The sequence below is a fragment of the Symphalangus syndactylus genome, chromosome 13, assembly GCF_028878055.3.
Source record: "Symphalangus syndactylus isolate Jambi chromosome 13, NHGRI_mSymSyn1-v2.1_pri, whole genome shotgun sequence".
Lineage (NCBI taxonomy): Eukaryota > Metazoa > Chordata > Mammalia > Primates > Hylobatidae > Symphalangus > Symphalangus syndactylus.
Genome location: NC_072435.2, coordinates 29,836,844 through 29,853,428, shown reverse-complemented (window position 1 = coordinate 29,853,428; position 16,585 = coordinate 29,836,844). Strand labels below are relative to the sequence as shown.

General features: G+C 52.7%; 1 protein-coding gene across 1 annotated transcript in view; it reads left to right on the top strand.

Moving 5' to 3' along the window:
- GRIN2D (glutamate ionotropic receptor NMDA type subunit 2D) overlaps nt 1-16,585 on the top strand; it is a 51,411-nt gene that overhangs the window by 11,801 nt on the left and 23,025 nt on the right. Inside the window, exons 5-11 of the mRNA XM_055235813.2 lie at nt 3,392-3,506; nt 3,773-3,984; nt 4,264-4,432; nt 5,401-5,554; nt 8,629-8,754; nt 8,988-9,217; nt 11,171-11,331. Coding sequence (XP_055091788.1) covers nt 3,392-3,506; nt 3,773-3,984; nt 4,264-4,432; nt 5,401-5,554; nt 8,629-8,754; nt 8,988-9,217; nt 11,171-11,331 — 1,167 coding nt within the window. The remainder of the gene's footprint in view (nt 1-3,391; nt 3,507-3,772; nt 3,985-4,263; nt 4,433-5,400; nt 5,555-8,628; nt 8,755-8,987; nt 9,218-11,170; nt 11,332-16,585) is intronic.

Here is a 16,585-nt window from a genome sequence, read left to right as displayed (position 1 = left end):
TAAGAGAGGGTAATTGAGAACTGATGACTTGGGAATCAGGATCCCCGAGAAAGAGGATGAGAAAAGCATCCCTTCTTCATAAATACTTACTGAGCACCCGCTAGGAACTAGGGCTCATGCTGGGCGCTGGGAACATAGATGAATAAGACCATGAACTTATTCTTCAAAGAACTCAGGGTCCTGTAACAGTGGCAGACAGGGACGGGGATAATGGCAACGCAGCATGATGCTTGCAGTAATGGAGGTCATGCGGGCATGGCGGGGGCACGAGGAGGAGCACTGGCTAAGCCAGGAGATTTTCGGATGCATGAAGCAGAGTCTCATTGGAGTTTCCTTAGGGAAAAGGGAGTTTATTGGAAAAATAAACACACAGAGGAATGAGAAGCCAGGAATTGAGGCTAAGCCTGGGGCCAGCTACTCTTTCAGCTCTTTCTGGTTCTTTCTTTTTTTCTTTTTCTTTCTTTTTTTTTGAGACAGAGTCTCACTCTGTGGCCCAGCTGGAATGCGATGCCGCGATCTGGGCTCACTGCAACCTCCACCTCCCGAGTTCAAGCGATTCTCCTGCCTCAGCCTCCTGAGTAGCTGGGGTTACAGGCACGTGCCACCATGCCAGCTACTTTTTTTGTATTTTTAGTAGAGACGCCATGTTGGTCAGGCCAGTCCCGAACTCCTAACCTCAAATGAACTGCCCGCCTTGGCCTCCCAAAGTGCTGGGATTCCAGGCGTGAGCCACCGAGCCCGGCTGGTTCTGTCCTTCTTATTCTATGCTTTCTCCCTCCCTCCCTCTGTCCATCTCCTCCCTCTCTCTCTCCTTTTCTCTTTTTCTCAGGCTTGCCTCTCCCAGAGGCTGTTCAGTTCTTTACCCAGAATTTTTTCTCCCCCATAACTTCAGCTCTTGCTGGTCACAACTCATCCCTCCAGATCTCATAGCAAAATGTCATCCCAAGAGAGGAAATGTATTAGCTTCAGTCTGCCTTCCAAACCAGGTTGCACAAGTCACAAGTCAGCCTGTGGAGTCAGGAAGGTTTCTAGGAGAAGGTATCTGAGCTGTGACCTGAGGGACGAATTGCTCATTGATTCATTTATTGATTGAAACGCCCTTTATTGAAAGTCTACTGTGTGCCAAGCATTGCTTTAGGCACAGGGTATATATAGTGTTAAATAAGGTCCCTGCTCTCTCAGAGCTTACAGTCTAATAAAAGAGAAACGCAATGAGCAAATAAGTAAAGAAAAGGAAATATCAAGCAGGCAGTAACTTCTGCTATGAAAATCAAGCTGGGGAATGTGATAAGAAATGCATAGGGGGCTATGGTAGGTGGGGTGGTCAGGAAAGGCCTTTCTGAATAGGTGAAATTTGGAGGCTAAAAAACATGGATAGGAGGCCGGGCGCGGTGGCTCAAGCCTGTAATCCCAGCACTTTGGGAGGCCGAGGCGGGCGGATCACAAGGTCAGGAGATCGAGACCATCCTGGCTAACACGGTGAAACCCCGTCTCTACTAAAAATACAAAAAATTAGCCGGGTGTGGTGGCGGGCGCCTGTAGTCCCAGCTATGCGGGAGGCTGAGGCAGGAGAATGGCGTGAACCCCAGGGGGTGGAGCCTGCAGTGAGCCAAGATCGTGCCACTGAACTCCAGCCTGGGCGACAGAGCGAGACTCTGTCTCAAAAAAAAAAAACAAAAAAACAAAAACAACAACAACAACAACAACAACAAAACATGGATAGGCGGGGCTGTGGCTCACGCCTGTAATCTCAGCACTTCGGGAGGCTGAGGCAGGAGGATCACCAGAGACCGGGAGTTCCAGGCCAGCCTAGGTAACATAGTGAGAACTCCATCTCTACAAAAAATTTAAAAATTAGCTGGGCGTTGGCCGGGTGTGGTGGCTCACGCCTGTAATCCCAGCACATTGGGAGGCCGAGGCAGGTGGATCACGAGGTGAGGAGATCGAGACCATCCTGGCTAACAGGGTGAAACCCTGTCTCTACTAAAAATACAAAAAATTAGCCAGGCGTGGTGGCAGGCGCCTGTAGTCCCAGCTACTCGGGAGGCTGAGGCAGGAGAATGGCATGAACCCGGGACGCGGAGCTTGCAGTGAGCTGAGATAGAGCCACTGCACTCCAGCCTGGGCGACAGAGCAAGACTCCATCTCAAAAATAAATAAATAAATAAATAAATACATACATACATACATACATACATAAAAATTAAAAAAAAAAAAGAAAGGAAACAAAGAAAGAAAGAGAGAGAGAGAGAGAGGCGGGCCAGGCCAGGCGCGGTGGCTCACGCTTGTAATCCCAGCACTTTGGGAGGCTGAGGCGGGCAGATCACCTGAGGTCATGGGTTCGAGACCACCCTGGTCAACATGGTGAAACCCCATCTCTACTAAAAATACAAAAAATTAGCCAGGCATGGTAGTGGGCGCCTGTAATCCCAGCTACTGGGGAGGCTGAGGCAGGAGAATTGCTTGAACCCAGGAGGCAGAGGTTGCAGTGAGCTGAGACCAAGCCAATGCACTCCAGCCTGGGCAACAAGAGCAAAACTCTATCTCAAAAAAACAAAAACAAAAACAAACAAACAAAAAACCATGCATTAAAAAAAAAAAAAGGAAGAGGCGGGCATGGTGGCTCATGCCTGTAATTCCAGCACTTTGGGAGGCTGAGGCAGGTAGATCACATGAGGTCAGGAGTTCTAGACCAGTCTGGCCAACATGGTGAAACCCCCTCTCTACTAAAAATACAAAAATTAGCTGGACATGGTGGTGCACACCTGCAATCCCAGCTGCTCAGGAGGCTGAGGCAGGAGAATTGCTTGAACCCAGGAGGCGGAGGTTGCAGTGAGTGAAGATCACGCCACTGCACTCCAGCCTGGGTGACAGAGAGAGACTCTGTCTCAAAAAACAAAAACAAACAAAATATTAGCCAGGCATGGTGGTGCATGCTTATAATCCCAGCTACTTGGGAGGCTGACTCCCAGCTACTTAGGAGAATCACTTGAACCCAGGAAGCGGAGGTTGCAGTGAGCCAAGATCATACCACTGTACTCCAGCCTGGGCAACAGAGCAAGACTCTGTCTCAAAAAAAAAAAAAACCAGCCTGGGAAAAATAGTGAAACCCCATCTCTACTTTAAAAAAGAAAGAACAAAAGGGGACTCTAGGGCCTCAACACCAAGCTGAAAGAGAGTCTGGAACCTTATTCTGGGGGGCATTGGGCAGCCAAGGGGAGGGTGCTGAGCAGGGAAGGGGTATATTCGCGTTTTTGAGACCTTGGAGGTGAAAGAAGAGAGATTCCAGCTGGGGGCTGGGGCTGGTCTGTAGAAAGGGGACTTTCTCTGCCTTCAGTTGCCAAGGTCCAGCCCAGGCCCCAGCATGTCCCCTTTCCCTCCTCCTGAGCAGGTACTTCATGAACATCACGTGGGATAACCGGGATTACTCCTTCAACGAGGATGGCTTCCTAGTGAACCCCTCCCTGGTGGTCATCTCCCTCACCAGAGACAGGACGTGGGAGGTGGTGAGTCGCAGCCCAGACCTCGGGCATGGCAGAGGGCGTGGACTCCTGCATCCTGGCAGAGGGGGGGCCTGAGGTCGTGGACTAAGAGGGAGGAGGGGACAAGGAGCCTGGACTCCTGGGTCCTGGGATCTGAAGATGGGAGGGGCTCCTGGGTCTTGGAGGAAGCTGCTGCCCACACACCTAGGTCTGAGGGAAGAGGATCATGGAGGCCAGGATACACCGGGAAGTCTCCCCAGGAAGCCTGACTCTCTTTCCCTTTGGCCAAGGTGGGCAGCTGGGAGCAGCAGACGCTCCGCCTCAAGTACCCGCTGTGGTCCCGCTATGGTCGCTTCCTGCAGCCAGTGGACGACACGCAACACCTCACGGTGGCCACGCTGGAGGAAAGGCCGTTTGTCATCGTGGAGCCTGCAGACCCCATCAGCGGCACCTGCATCCGAGACTCCGTCCCCTGCCGGAGCCAGCTCAACCGAACCCACAGGTGACAGCTTGAGATCCAGGAGTTCCGGCTCCAAAACCCTCCTCCCGTGAAGCCCAGTAGTCCGGGCCCCCAGTCCCCTCCTCCCTTGGGACCCAGGACCCACAAAACCCTCCAGCTTTGTGACCTTAGGCAAACCTCAGAATTCTTTGAGCCTGAGTTTCCCCTGAAAGCGCTAACCATAGTTTTAGCTGCCGCCTATCCCTTCCTTCATATCCTCTCTGCATGGGAGAGTCTAAGGAGGGGGTCCCCAAACTCCCCAAGCCTGGTCACTGCCCGCAGCCCTCCACCGGATGCCCCCCGCCCGGAAAAGCGCTGCTGCAAGGGTTTCTGCATCGACATTCTGAAGCGGCTGGCGCATACCATCGGCTTCAGCTACGACCTCTACCTGGTCACCAATGGCAAGCACGGAAAGAAGATCGATGGCGTCTGGAACGGAATGATCGGAGAGGTGAGGGGGCGGACGGGAGGCGGGGAATCTTCGAGGCGGAGTGCAGAGGCGGGCACCGCCGGGCGTGGTGGCTCACGCCTGTAATTCCACCACTTTGGGAAGCCGAGGCGGGCGAATTGCGTGAGCTCAGGGGTTCGAGACCAGCTTGGGCAACACAGTGAAACCCCCGTCTCTACTAAAATGCAAAACATTAGCCTTGCGTGGTGGCGGGCGCCTGTAATCCCAGCTACTCGGGAGGCTGAGGCAAGAGAATTGCTTGAACTCGGGAGGCGGAGGTTGCAGTCAGCGGAGATCGCGCCACTGCACTCCAGCCTGGGCACAGAGTGAGACTCAGTCTCAAAAAATAATAATAAAAAAAAGGAGGTCGGCACCCTGGGGCAGGGGCGCGGCCAAATTGAGGAAACATCTGACTGGGGCCTGGGGCGGGGTCGCGGGAGGGACAGGCCTTGGAACAGGGGGCGGGGTCAGGAGGTGTCAGGGGCGGGGCTTGGAGGAGGGACTTTGGAGCAGAGGAGGCGGGGCTAGGAGGGTGGGACTCCTAGGGGAAGGAGGCGGGGCTGGGAGGAGGGACTTGGGCAGTGGAGGTGGGGCTAGGAGGGTGGCACTCCTAGGGGAAGGAGGCGGGGCTGGGAGGAGGGACTTTGGGGCGGAGTAGGAGGGGCCAGGAGGGTGGGAATCTAGGGGAAGAGGGTGGGGCTGGGAAGATCCGGATCAAGGCCTTGAGGTCTTGCTGGGAGCAGCAGGGTGGGACGCGGGCTACCAATTCCCAATCTTGTTCCCCATCTCTCACCTCCGCCCTTCCCTGCCCCACTCTTCGTCCCCTTCCTCACCCACCTCGCAATCCCTCTTGGCCCCTTCCCTCACCCTGTCACTGGTCTGCTCCCGGGGCCCGTCTCTACTTGCTGTCCGTGTCAGTCTGTCCGCTTGAGCCGGGTTCCCCCGCCCACTCCTCATCGCCCCCACCCCAGGTGTTCTACCAACGCGCAGACATGGCCATCGGCTCCCTCACCATCAACGAGGAGCGCTCCGAGATCGTGGACTTCTCCGTCCCCTTCGTGGAGACCGGCATCAGCGTCATGGTGGCGCGCAGCAATGGCACGGTGTCCCCCTCGGCCTTCCTCGGTAATCTGGGGCCCTGGGACAGGGAGCTAGCCCTAGGCAAAGTAGCCGCCCCCAACCGTGTGGGCCCTGGGATCAGAAAACCTGGGTTCCCGGTATCATCGGTACTGAACCCGCCCGCAGTGCAACTTCGGTGAAGTGACATCATTTCTGAGCCTCAGTTTCCTAACCTACAAGATGGAAGAAATAATTTCCCTACCCAGAAGACATTTTATCAAGAGGCTAAAGAAGCTTGAGCTCAGGAGCCTTCTCTTGCACTGCAGCTTCCAAGCCCTGCACCTGGTTTTGTATTCATAAGGTTGAATTATTTTTTCTCAGAGAGCCCTCCAAATTGTGCAAGCTTCAGGCCCCACAAAACCCAAGTGTTTTCCTGTACCTAGGTATGAGATGAAGAGAACAAATTAGCATGGTACCAATACCTTGTAAGAACTTAAGTCACCATCAGTGTTTACTGAGCATCTACTATGTGCCAGGCGGTGGGCTCCACACTGGGAACACAGTGGCAAATGAGGAAGACACAAATCCCTGTCCGCTAGGATCTCTCAGCCTTGTGAAGGAGGCAGAAGATAAACTTCTACTTCTCTCTCTTTTTTTTTTTTTTTTTTTTTTTTTTTAGAGTCTCACTCTGTCGCCCAGGCTGGAATGCAGTGGCACCATCTTGGCTCACTGCAACCTCAACCTCCCTCCCAGGTTTAAGCTATTCTCCTGCCTCAGCCTCCCAAGTAACTGGGATCACAGGCACGCACCACCACGCCTGGCCAATTTTTGTATTTTTAGTAGAGACGGGGTTTCACCATGGTGGCCAGGCTAATCTCAAACTCCTGACCTCAGGTGATCTGCCCACCTCAGCCTCCCAAAATGCTGGAATTACAGGCATGAGCCACTGCACCCGGACAAGGGTTTTAACTACAGAAGATGGTGTGGGGATATATAATTAGATTTAGGTTTTTAAAATATCCAGCTCTGTGTAATCCCAGCTACTCCAGAGGCTGAGGTGTAAGGATGGCTTGAACCCAGGACGCAGAGGTTGCAGTGAGCCAAGATGGCACCACCGCACTCCAGCCTGGATGACAGAGCCAGACCCTATCTCAAAAAAAGAAAAAAGAAAAAAATCCCACTCTGTGGAAGCAAGTGGCTGGTGGGAATGCTACTGCAAGGTTCATGCCAGAGACAGAGTGGGGGTGTGCAATAGGAAGGTGACAGCAGACAGATGCAGGGTGTGGTTAGGGAGCTGCCCACCAGATGGGCTGGTGGCTTTGACATGGATTGGGTAGAGGGCCCATCGCTGAGCTGGAGAAGCGTACATCGGCCAAGGGCAACCGTGCTTGTCAGTTCCCACTCGCTCTCTGAAGTGTGAGCAAAGCTCCTGGGAGAGGGGAGGGGCTGGAAGAAGAGCCATCCCTTCCTTTGTGTTTTGTTTTCTGTTTATTTCGCCCAACTGTGTCTCCTGTGGCCTCCCCTTTGCACCAAGGTCTCTGCAGGGCACACTCAGAAGCACCACGTGGGGCCCCTGCTTGCAGGCAGCACACTGCAGAGGAGTGACAAGGTCCTATTTATGCCCCACCAAGTTGCCTAGCAGAGGTGACAGGCATGTCCCCAGCTGCCGCAGTGACAGTCCAGGGTGCTGACCTTGCTGTGATGGGGGCAGTCTTGACAGCTCACACTTGGCCCTGGGAAGTTGAATCACCTGGTCCTAATCTCAATGAAATGGTGATTTGGGTTTATTGTTGGTGAGCTCCCAGGGGCTAAACACGGTTATTGAATGTGAGGAGGGGACACATGAATGGGAGGTTGTCTAATGGACAGGGCAGGGTGTTACCTCTAGCAGGGACACCTAGGAGACAAGGAAGAGAGGGTGTCGCTGATTCAGGCACCTGCGAGTTCTTTTTTTTTTTTTTTTGGAGACAGAGTCTTGCTCTGTCACCCAGACTGGAGTGCAGTGGCATGATCTCAGCTCACTGCAACCTCCACCTCCTGGGTTCAAGCAATTCTCCTGCCTCAGCCTACTGAGTAGCTGGGACTACAGGCGCCCACCATGACGCCCAGCTAATTTTGTGTTTTTAGTAGAGATGGGATTTCACCATGCTGGCCAGGCTGGTCTTGAACTCCTGACCTTAGGTGATCCTCCCACCTCGGCCTCCCAAAGTGCTGGGATTACAGGCGTGAGCCACCACACCCAGCCACCTGTGAGTTTTGAGTAAAGCATGGGTGCTTGAGAGAGTGATCAGGCCAGAAAGGAGAGTGTGACAAGGCTGAGTGGCAGCAACTTTGTCCTGGGGGTGCTAGGGAGCCTGGGGAGGGCTGTAAGCAGGGGAGGGGCCAGGTCGTCTCTGTGCTGTGTGGGGGATAGGCTGTAGGGGACAGATGGGAGCTCGGGAGGCTGGGGAAATGGTTGGTGGGAGGAGATGAGGCCTGAGCCCTGTTGGCCATGAGAATGGAGAGGAGAGGCCCAAGTAGCATCAGGGGCAGGAGCGTGCGGCTGGAGACTGGCAGGCTGTGGCCAGCGAGGGAGAGGGAAGGAAGACGGCAAATGGGGTTTGGGCCTGTGACTGGGTGGATGGTGGGGCTCCCACCATGGGGAGCGTGGGAGCTGGTCTGGGCTCAGCATGGGACATGATGAATGGCCTAGGAGGATGGCTGGGGTAGGTGGAGGCTCGGGCCTATGACTCAGGAAACATTTAGGAGACAGTTTCTATTTGGTGGCTGAAACCACAGAAATGCCTGCGATGGCTCTCTTTGAGAATGGCTGCCTCCTAGGGGTTTGGGTGGGCCATAAGACTATCTTGGAGATGGAGAAGCAGAGATGGGGCCAGAATAGGATGGGGTCAGATCTGGTCTGCACCTTGTTCCCTGCTGGTAGTACCCTAGGTTTTTCTTTCCTTTTTTCTTCCTTTTCTTTTTTTTTTTTGTAGAGACAGGGTGTTCAAGGCCAGGCTGGTCTTCAACTCCAGGCCTCAAGTGATCCTCCTGCCTCAGCCTCCCAAAGTTCTGGGAGTACAGGCGTGAGGCACCGCCCCAGCCTGATCCCCGAGTCTTTTGCTTGGCTGAGCCATAACCACGCACTCCCTTGTTCCCAGAGCCCTACAGCCCCGCCGTGTGGGTGATGATGTTCGTCATGTGCCTCACTGTGGTCGCCGTCACTGTTTTCATCTTCGAGTACCTCAGTCCTGTTGGCTACAACCGCAGCCTGGCCACGGGCAAGCGTGAGTCCCCCTTCCTCCATCCCCCGCCTCGGAGATCCCTAACCACAGAGACAGAGAACTACATTTCCCAGCAGCCCGGGGGGCGGGGGGGGGGAGAAGGTCAAGTTAGGGCCTCTCGGGAGGTGCCAGATGCCTTGAGGGCCACTGGGAATTGTAGTTCTTTTTTTTTTTTTTCCCCCCTCCCATATTGAGAAGGGATTTGGGGTCCATGTCCGCGTCCTGGCCCCCTGCAGGCCCTGGTGGCTCAACCTTCACCATTGGGAAATCCATTTGGCTGCTCTGGGCCCTGGTGTTCAATAATTCGGTGCCCGTGGAGAACCCCCGGGGAACCACCAGCAAAATCATGGTGCTGGTGTGGGCCTTCTTCGCCGTCATCTTCCTCGCCAGCTACACAGCCAACCTGGCCGCCTTCATGATCCAGGAGGAGTACGTGGATACTGTGTCCGGGCTCAGTGACCGCAAGGTGTGTGTGGGCCCAGGGCTGGGCTGCGGCTGGGGCTGGGGCTGGAGGTCACAGAGCTTGTCACGTGGTAGATTAGAGGGGATTCTTGTGGGGGACGGGGGTGGGGGGGTGGGGGGAGGGCGGGAAGGGGTCTCTTCCCAAGGCAAATTCCAGAATGGTAGAATGGAATGTTGTGGATAGAGAAAGAACACGGTTCACGATGAGCTATTTAAAATATTCCTAGGGAAGAGGGTGTCCCTGAATGTTCTAGGGGCAGTTGTGCCAAATGGGATATTCTAGAACCAATGCTTCTCTCCAACTGTGAAGAAGGATTAATTTTTGAAACTTCTAAGGCTGGGAGCGGTGGCTCACGCCTGTAATCCCAGCACTTTGGGAGGCCAAGGCGGGCGGATCACGAGGTCAGGAGATTGAGACCATCCTGGCTAACATGGTGAAACCCCGTCTCTACTAAAAATACAAAGTTAGCCAGGCGTGGTGACGGGCACCTGTAGTCCCAACTACTCGGGAGGCTGAAGCAGGAGAATGGCGTAAACCTGGGAGGCAGAGCTTGCAGTGAGCCGAGATTGCCCCACTGCACTCCAGCCAGGGCGACAGAGTGAGACTCCGTCTCAAAATTGCAGACAATGCTTTTGTAAAATTCAACAGAAATGGATTATTAGAAAAGTAAAATAAGATCTAAAACCAAGACAGACAAAAGTCAAACCTGGCCAGGAACGGTGGCTCATGCCTGTAATCCCAGCACTTTGGGAGGCCGAGGTGGTTGGATCACCTGAGGTCAGGAGTTCGAGACCAGCCTGGCCAACATAGTGAAACCTCGTCTCTACTAAAAATACAAAAACTAGCCAGGCGTGGTGGTGGGTGCCTGTATTGTAGTCCCAGCTATTTGAGAGGTTGAGGCAGGAGAATCACTTGAACCCGGGAGGCAGAGGTTACAGTGAGCCATGATTACGCCACTGCACTCTAGCCTGGGTGACAGAGCGAGACTCTGCCTCAAAAAGAAGCCAAACTCACATTTTTATTTATTAGATTCAACAGACGAAAAAGGATTCTGTCAAATCACTCTAAATGCTCACTCCCTCCATTCCTGTACACACCTCACTGCAATCACCGTTTGTTGAGGGACTGTTGGTTTGCAGAGCATACTTTGAGACTAAAGTGATTAACCAGCTGGGTGTCATGACCTATTAGAGGCTTGAGAAATCAGTTTGATGGGTTGCAATAAGCATTTTTTAATGGAATGGAGTAGAATAGAATAGTTGCCTGCATCTTATGTATAAGTTTGGTTTTACAAAACTTGTTTTAGTTGGCTGGGCATGGTGGCTTATGCCTGTAATCCCAGCACTTTGGGAGGCCAAGGCGGGCGGATCACCTGAGGTTGGGAATTCAAGACCACCCTGACCAACATGGAGAAACCCCGTCTCTACTAAAAATACAAAATTAGCTGGGCATGGTGGTATGTGCCTGTAATCCCAGCTACTCGGGAGGCTGAGGCAGGAGAATCAGTTGAACCTGGGAGGTGGAGGTTGCAGTGAGCTGAGATTGTGCCATTGCACTCCAGCCTGGGCAACAAGAGTGAGACTCGGTTAAAAAAAAAAAAAAAAAAAAAAGTGAACTATTTCTGAACGGATTGGTAAATAGCAACAGCCCCCAGCTCCTGCCATGCCAGCCTCTGCCCCCAGGACCTCCCGCAATTCAGTATGTGAAGGCTTAACACCTGGCACATCAGGGGCCTCAGGGAGGCTTCTCGTGAACTTTTGGATTACGTGTCTGCAACTGTGTGTGCTGGGTGGGAGCGGAAAAGCATTCCCTAACGTAGTGAGCGAGTGTTGGGAAATATTGAACACTCCTGGGACTGGGGTGTCTGCCAGATCGCGGGTGTCTCTCAGAATGGGTGATTTGTGTTAGGGATGCCCCTGCGGAGGGTGCCCTTAATCACTCCCCATTCTGCCCCAGTTCCAGAGGCCCCAGGAGCAGTACCCGCCCCTGAAGTTTGGGACTGTGCCCAATGGCTCCACGGAGAAGAACATCCGCAGCAACTATCCCGACATGCACAGCTACATGGTGCGCTACAACCAGCCCCGCGTAGAGGAAGCGCTCATTCAGCTCAAGGCAGGGTCAGCGCAGACTCCGGCCGGGGGTGGGGGTGGGGCCGCTGGGGACCTGAGGATGCTCAAAGATGGCAAGGGGTCCAGGTTCACTCATTCAGTCCCAGAGGTCAGCCCTGGGTGGGTCAGCTTGGAGCACGGAGGTCATCGAGGGTGGAAGTGGACTCCTCCTCCCAGGAGTAGGCTCCTTGGGATATTTTCTGGGATGTAGTAGTTCTGGATTCTGGGGTGAGACTGACAGGGCTCAAATCTTTGCTCTTCCCCTTCTTGGCTTTGTGACCTTGGGCAAGTTACTCAGCCTCTCTGAACCTCTGTTTCCTCCTCTGTAAAATGAGGATAACAAGAGTATCCCCACTGTAATGATCATAAGGTCGTTACAAGAATTATACTAGTAAGCTGGGCACGGTGGCTCATGCCTGTAATCCCAGCACTTTCAGAGGCCAAGGCAGGCGGATCACGAGGTCAGGAGATCGAGACCATCCTGGCCAACATGGTGAAACCTTGTCTCTACAAAAAAATACAAAAATTAGCTGGGCGTGGTGGCACGCGCCTGTAGTCCCAGATACTCGGAAGGCTGAGGCAGGAGAATCGCTTGAACCCGGGAGTCGGAGGTTGCAATGAGCCGAGATCGTGCCACTGTACTCCTGCCTGGCGACAGAGCGAGACTCCGTCTCAAAAAAAAAAAAAAAAAAAAATTAAACTAGTTAATCCATTCAGAACACTTATTTATTTAGAACAGTGCCTGGTGCACTATAGGTGTTTGCTGATATTATCATTATCATTAGACCTGAACTCACTGGAATCAATGCTTAGATTGTGTTTCTTATCTTTTTACATCCCTTTCCCAAATCATAGGGATGAAGTTAAATTCAGAGGCCAGGCGCTGTGGCTCACGCCTGTAATCCCAGCACTTTTCCAGGCGGAGGCGGGCAGATCACTTCAGGTCAGGAGTTGGAGACCACCTGGCCAACATAGTGAAACCCCATCTCTACTTAAAATACAAAAATTAGGCTGGGTGCGGCGACAGGCTCCTGTAATGTCAGCACTTTGGGAGGCCGAGACAGGCAGATCATTTGAGGTCAGGAGTTCAAGAACAGCCTGGCCAACATGGTGAAACCTTGTCTCTACTTAAAATACAAAAATTAGCTGGGTGTGGTGGCGGGCGCCTGTAATCTCAGCTGCTTGGGAGGCTGAGGCAGGAGGATCGCTTGAATGCAGGAGGCGGAGGTTGCAGTGAGCCGAGACTGTGCCATTGCACTGCAGCCTGGGCAACAGAGAGAGACTGTGTCTCAAAAAGAAAACAAAACAAAACAAGTTCAGGCCCCAAAGTTCAGCCCACGAATACAACAAGGCTGAACACAGCAACTGTCTCCCCGTCCTGCATTTACTCAGTCCTTCCGTGTGCATTTTTCTTATCCTCTACTCTGTGCCAGGCAGTGAACAAATAGACCCGATTCCTAGGTCTAGAGGTGGGAAATGAACAATAAACATGCAAACAGAAAAATCAAGATCTTTTCAGAAAGTGATGGTGAGCTAGAGGGTGGCTGGGCTGGGATATTTTCACGAGGGTGTTCAGGGTGGGCTTCTTGGAGGAGGTGACATTTGTGCAGAGCCCTGCAGGAGGTGAAAGAGCTAGCCAGGTGGACTTCCGGAAGCAGAGCCTTCAGGTGGAGGGAACAGAGTATGCAAAGGGCCTGAGGAAGTTGCGGTGTTGGTTTACTGGAGGAACAGCAAGAAGGCCAGTGTAGTTGAAGGGCAAGGAGCTGAGGTGAGAGAGTAGATGAGGGGAAGATTCTGGGCATGAGGCCAAGGTCAGGGCTGGACTTTCTACTAAGGGTGGTGAGAAGCCTTGGGGAGTGGAAACTTTACGTAAGGAAGGGTATGATCTGATTTCTGTTTTTGTTTGTTTGTTTTGAGACAGGGTCTCACTCTGTCACCCAGGCTGGAGTGCAGTAGTTCGATCTCAGCTCACTGCAACCTCCGCCTTCCCTGGGTTCAAGCAATTCTCCCACCTCAGCCGCCTGAGTAGCTGTGATTACAGGCATGCACTACTATGCCTGGTTAATTTTTGTATTTTTGGTAGAGACGAGGTTTCGCCATGTTGGTCAGGCTGGTCTTGAACTCCTGACATGAGGTGATCTGCCTGCCTCAGCCTCCCAAAGTGCTGGGATTAGAGGTGTGAGCCGCCATGCCTGGCTTAAAAAAATTTCTAATGCCCCGTGAAGTGGCTCACACCTGTAATCCTAAAGCTTCGTGAGGCCAAGGTGAGAGGATCACTTAAGATCAGGAGTTCAAGACCAGCCTGTGAAACATAGTGAGACCCCTTGACTCACAAAAAAAATTTTTTTTTTTTTTTTGAGATGGAGTCTTGCTCTGTCGCCCCGGTTGGAGTGCAGTGGTGCAATCTCAGCTCACTACAACCGCCGCCTCCCAGGTTTAAGCAATTCTCCTGACTCAGCCTCCCAAGGAGCTGGGACTACAGGCGCCAGCCACCACACCCGGCTAAGTTTTGTATTTTTATTTATTTATTTATTTTTTTTTTTGAGACGGAGTCTTGCTCTGTCCCCCAGGCTGGAGTGCAGTGGCGCGATCTCGGCTCACTGCAAGCTCCGCCTCCCGGGTTCACGCCATCCTCCTGCCTCAGCCTCCCGAGTAGCTGGGACTACAGGTGCCGGCCAACACACCCAGCTAATTTTTTTTTGTATTTTTAGTAGAGACGGGGTTTCACCGTGTTAGCCAGGATGGTCTCGATCTCCTGACCTCGTGATCCGCCCGCCTCGGCCTCCCAAAGTGCTGGGATTACAGGCTTGAGCCACCGCGCCCGGCCTTGTATTTTTAGTAGAGATGGGGTTTCGCCATGTTGGTCAGGCTGGTCTGGAACTACTGACCTCAGGTGATCCGCCCACCTTGGTCTCCCAAAGTGCTGGGATTACAGGCGTGAGCCACCACACCTGGCTAACAAAAAAAATTTTTAATTAGTCAGGCATCATGGCGCACACCTGTAGTCCCACCTACTTGGGAGGCTAAGGTCGAAGGATCACTTGAGCCCAGGGGATGGAGGCTGCAGTGAGCTATGATCGCACCACTACACTCTAGCCTGGGTAACAGAGCAAGACCCTGTCTCCAAAAAAAAAAAAAGAAAAATTTAAGAGCACCAACTTTATGCCAGCTATAGTTCCTGCACTGGATAACAACAGTTAACAAAATAGGTCAGTTCCCCACATCAGCTAGGAGTGCTTTAACAGACAGAGGTTTCTTTATCTCTCACAATAAGAAGTCCAGGGCTGGCATGATAGCTTAAAAATACCATTAACAATCTGAAATCTGCCTGTAATCCCAGCATTTTGGTAGACTGAGGTGGGCGGCCTGGCCAACATGGTGAAATCCCATCTCTACTAAAAATACAAAAAATTAGCTGGGTGTGGTGGCGTGCATCTGTAATCCCAGCTACCGGGAGGCCGAGGCAGGAGAATCGCTTGAACCTGGGAGATGGAGGTTGCAGTTAGCCGAGATCGTGCCTGCACTCTGGCCTGGGCAACAAGAGGGATACTCCGTCTAAAAAAAAAAAAAAAAAATGGGGCCCAGAACAACACCCCCTTGCCTGATGCCTAAAGTAGGTATTGAATTTGTAGAATTATAGACAGAGATGTTAAGACACAGCACAGAACGGGAAAAATAAATTTTTTACGTTGCACATTCATCCATCCATTCATTACTTTCAAGAAGTACTTACCAAGTACCTTTGATGTGTTCAGCTCTGTGACAGATGCCTAGGTCCCTGGTAACTTGAAGCTTCCCTTCTAGTGGAGGGAGGTGGAAAACACACAGATGTTATAAATTCTACCCCTTAAAGTATATCAGATCTTGAAACAGGGAGTTTCTCTCTGGCCATCTTTCTCTCCAGCTCTGTTTGCTTCCAATTTGCACCCCATCTAATTCCCTTCTTTCTGGAGGACGGTTTTCTTCATCTCCCCATAGGATGCCCCATGGCCTGGGAGTTCATAACAACATACTGGGGATGCTTAACAGCAGTGAGTTTAAAACCAGATGGAGGCCGGGCCCAGAGGCTCACGCTTACAATCCCAGCACTTTGGGAGGCTGAGGCGGATCAGTTAAGGTCAGGAGTTCAAGACCAGCCTGGCCAACTTGGCGAAACCCCATCTCTACTAAAAATACAAAAATTAGCCAGGTGTGGTGGCACGCGCCTGTAATCCCAGCTACTCCGTAGGCTGAGGCGGGAGAATTGCTTAAATCCGGGAGGTGGAGGCTGCAGTGAGCTGAGATCGTGCCACTGCACTCCAGCATGGGTGACAGAGCAAGACTGTCTCAAAAAAAAAAAGAACCAGAGGGTCCTGGGTTCCAATGGGAGCTACACCCCTTACTTGCTCCTGAGCCCGAATTTCCGACTCCCCATTACGGGGTCAACAATCCCTCCTGTCCATCAAGTGGCTCTGGGAAAAGGTTGTGTGCCACAGCCCCACATACTGAGGATCTGATTGGTCCAGCTAGGGGTCAAGTGTCCATGCCAGGACCAATCAGCAGCATGGTGGGGTGGGGCGTGGTCATGTGGTTCGCCCAGCGGAGTCTTCCGCATTCAAAGGTGCGAGGACGCTGTGGTCAGGAAAACCCTCACCTTTGTCTCTAATCACCCTTCTTTCACCGGCCTCCTGCCTTCTCGTCAGCTTTGAAGCTTGATGGACCCCCCTCGGCCCTCTTCCCAGGGCTCCCCTATCTGGAGAGCCCCCATGTGCCCGGCACCTGTAGTCTTCCTTCACATTCCGCTGCCTGGGGAATGAAGTTTTTCCTTCCTCAATTCCCTTTTCTCCCTTTCTTTTTTTTTTTTTTTTTTTTTTTGAGACGGAGTCTCGCTCTGTCGCCCAGGCTGGAGTGCAGTGGCGCAATCTCGGCTCACTGCAAGCTCCGCCTCCCGGGTTCACGCCATTCTCCTGCCTCAGCCTCTCCGAGTAGCTGGGACTACAGGCACCCGCCACCACGCCCGGCTAATTTTTTTGTATTTTTAGAAGAGATGGGGTTTCACCGTGGTCTCCATCTCCTGACCTCGTGATCCGCCCACCTCGGCCTCCCTAAGTGCTGGGATTACAAGCGTGAGCCACTGCGCCCGGCAAAGGGAATATATATGACTCTTTTTTTTTTTTTTTTTTTTTTGAGACGGAGTCTCGCTCTGTCGCCCAGGCTGGAGTGCAGTGGCGCAATCTCGGCTCACTGCAAGCTCCGCCTCCCGGGTTCGCGCCATTCTCCTGCC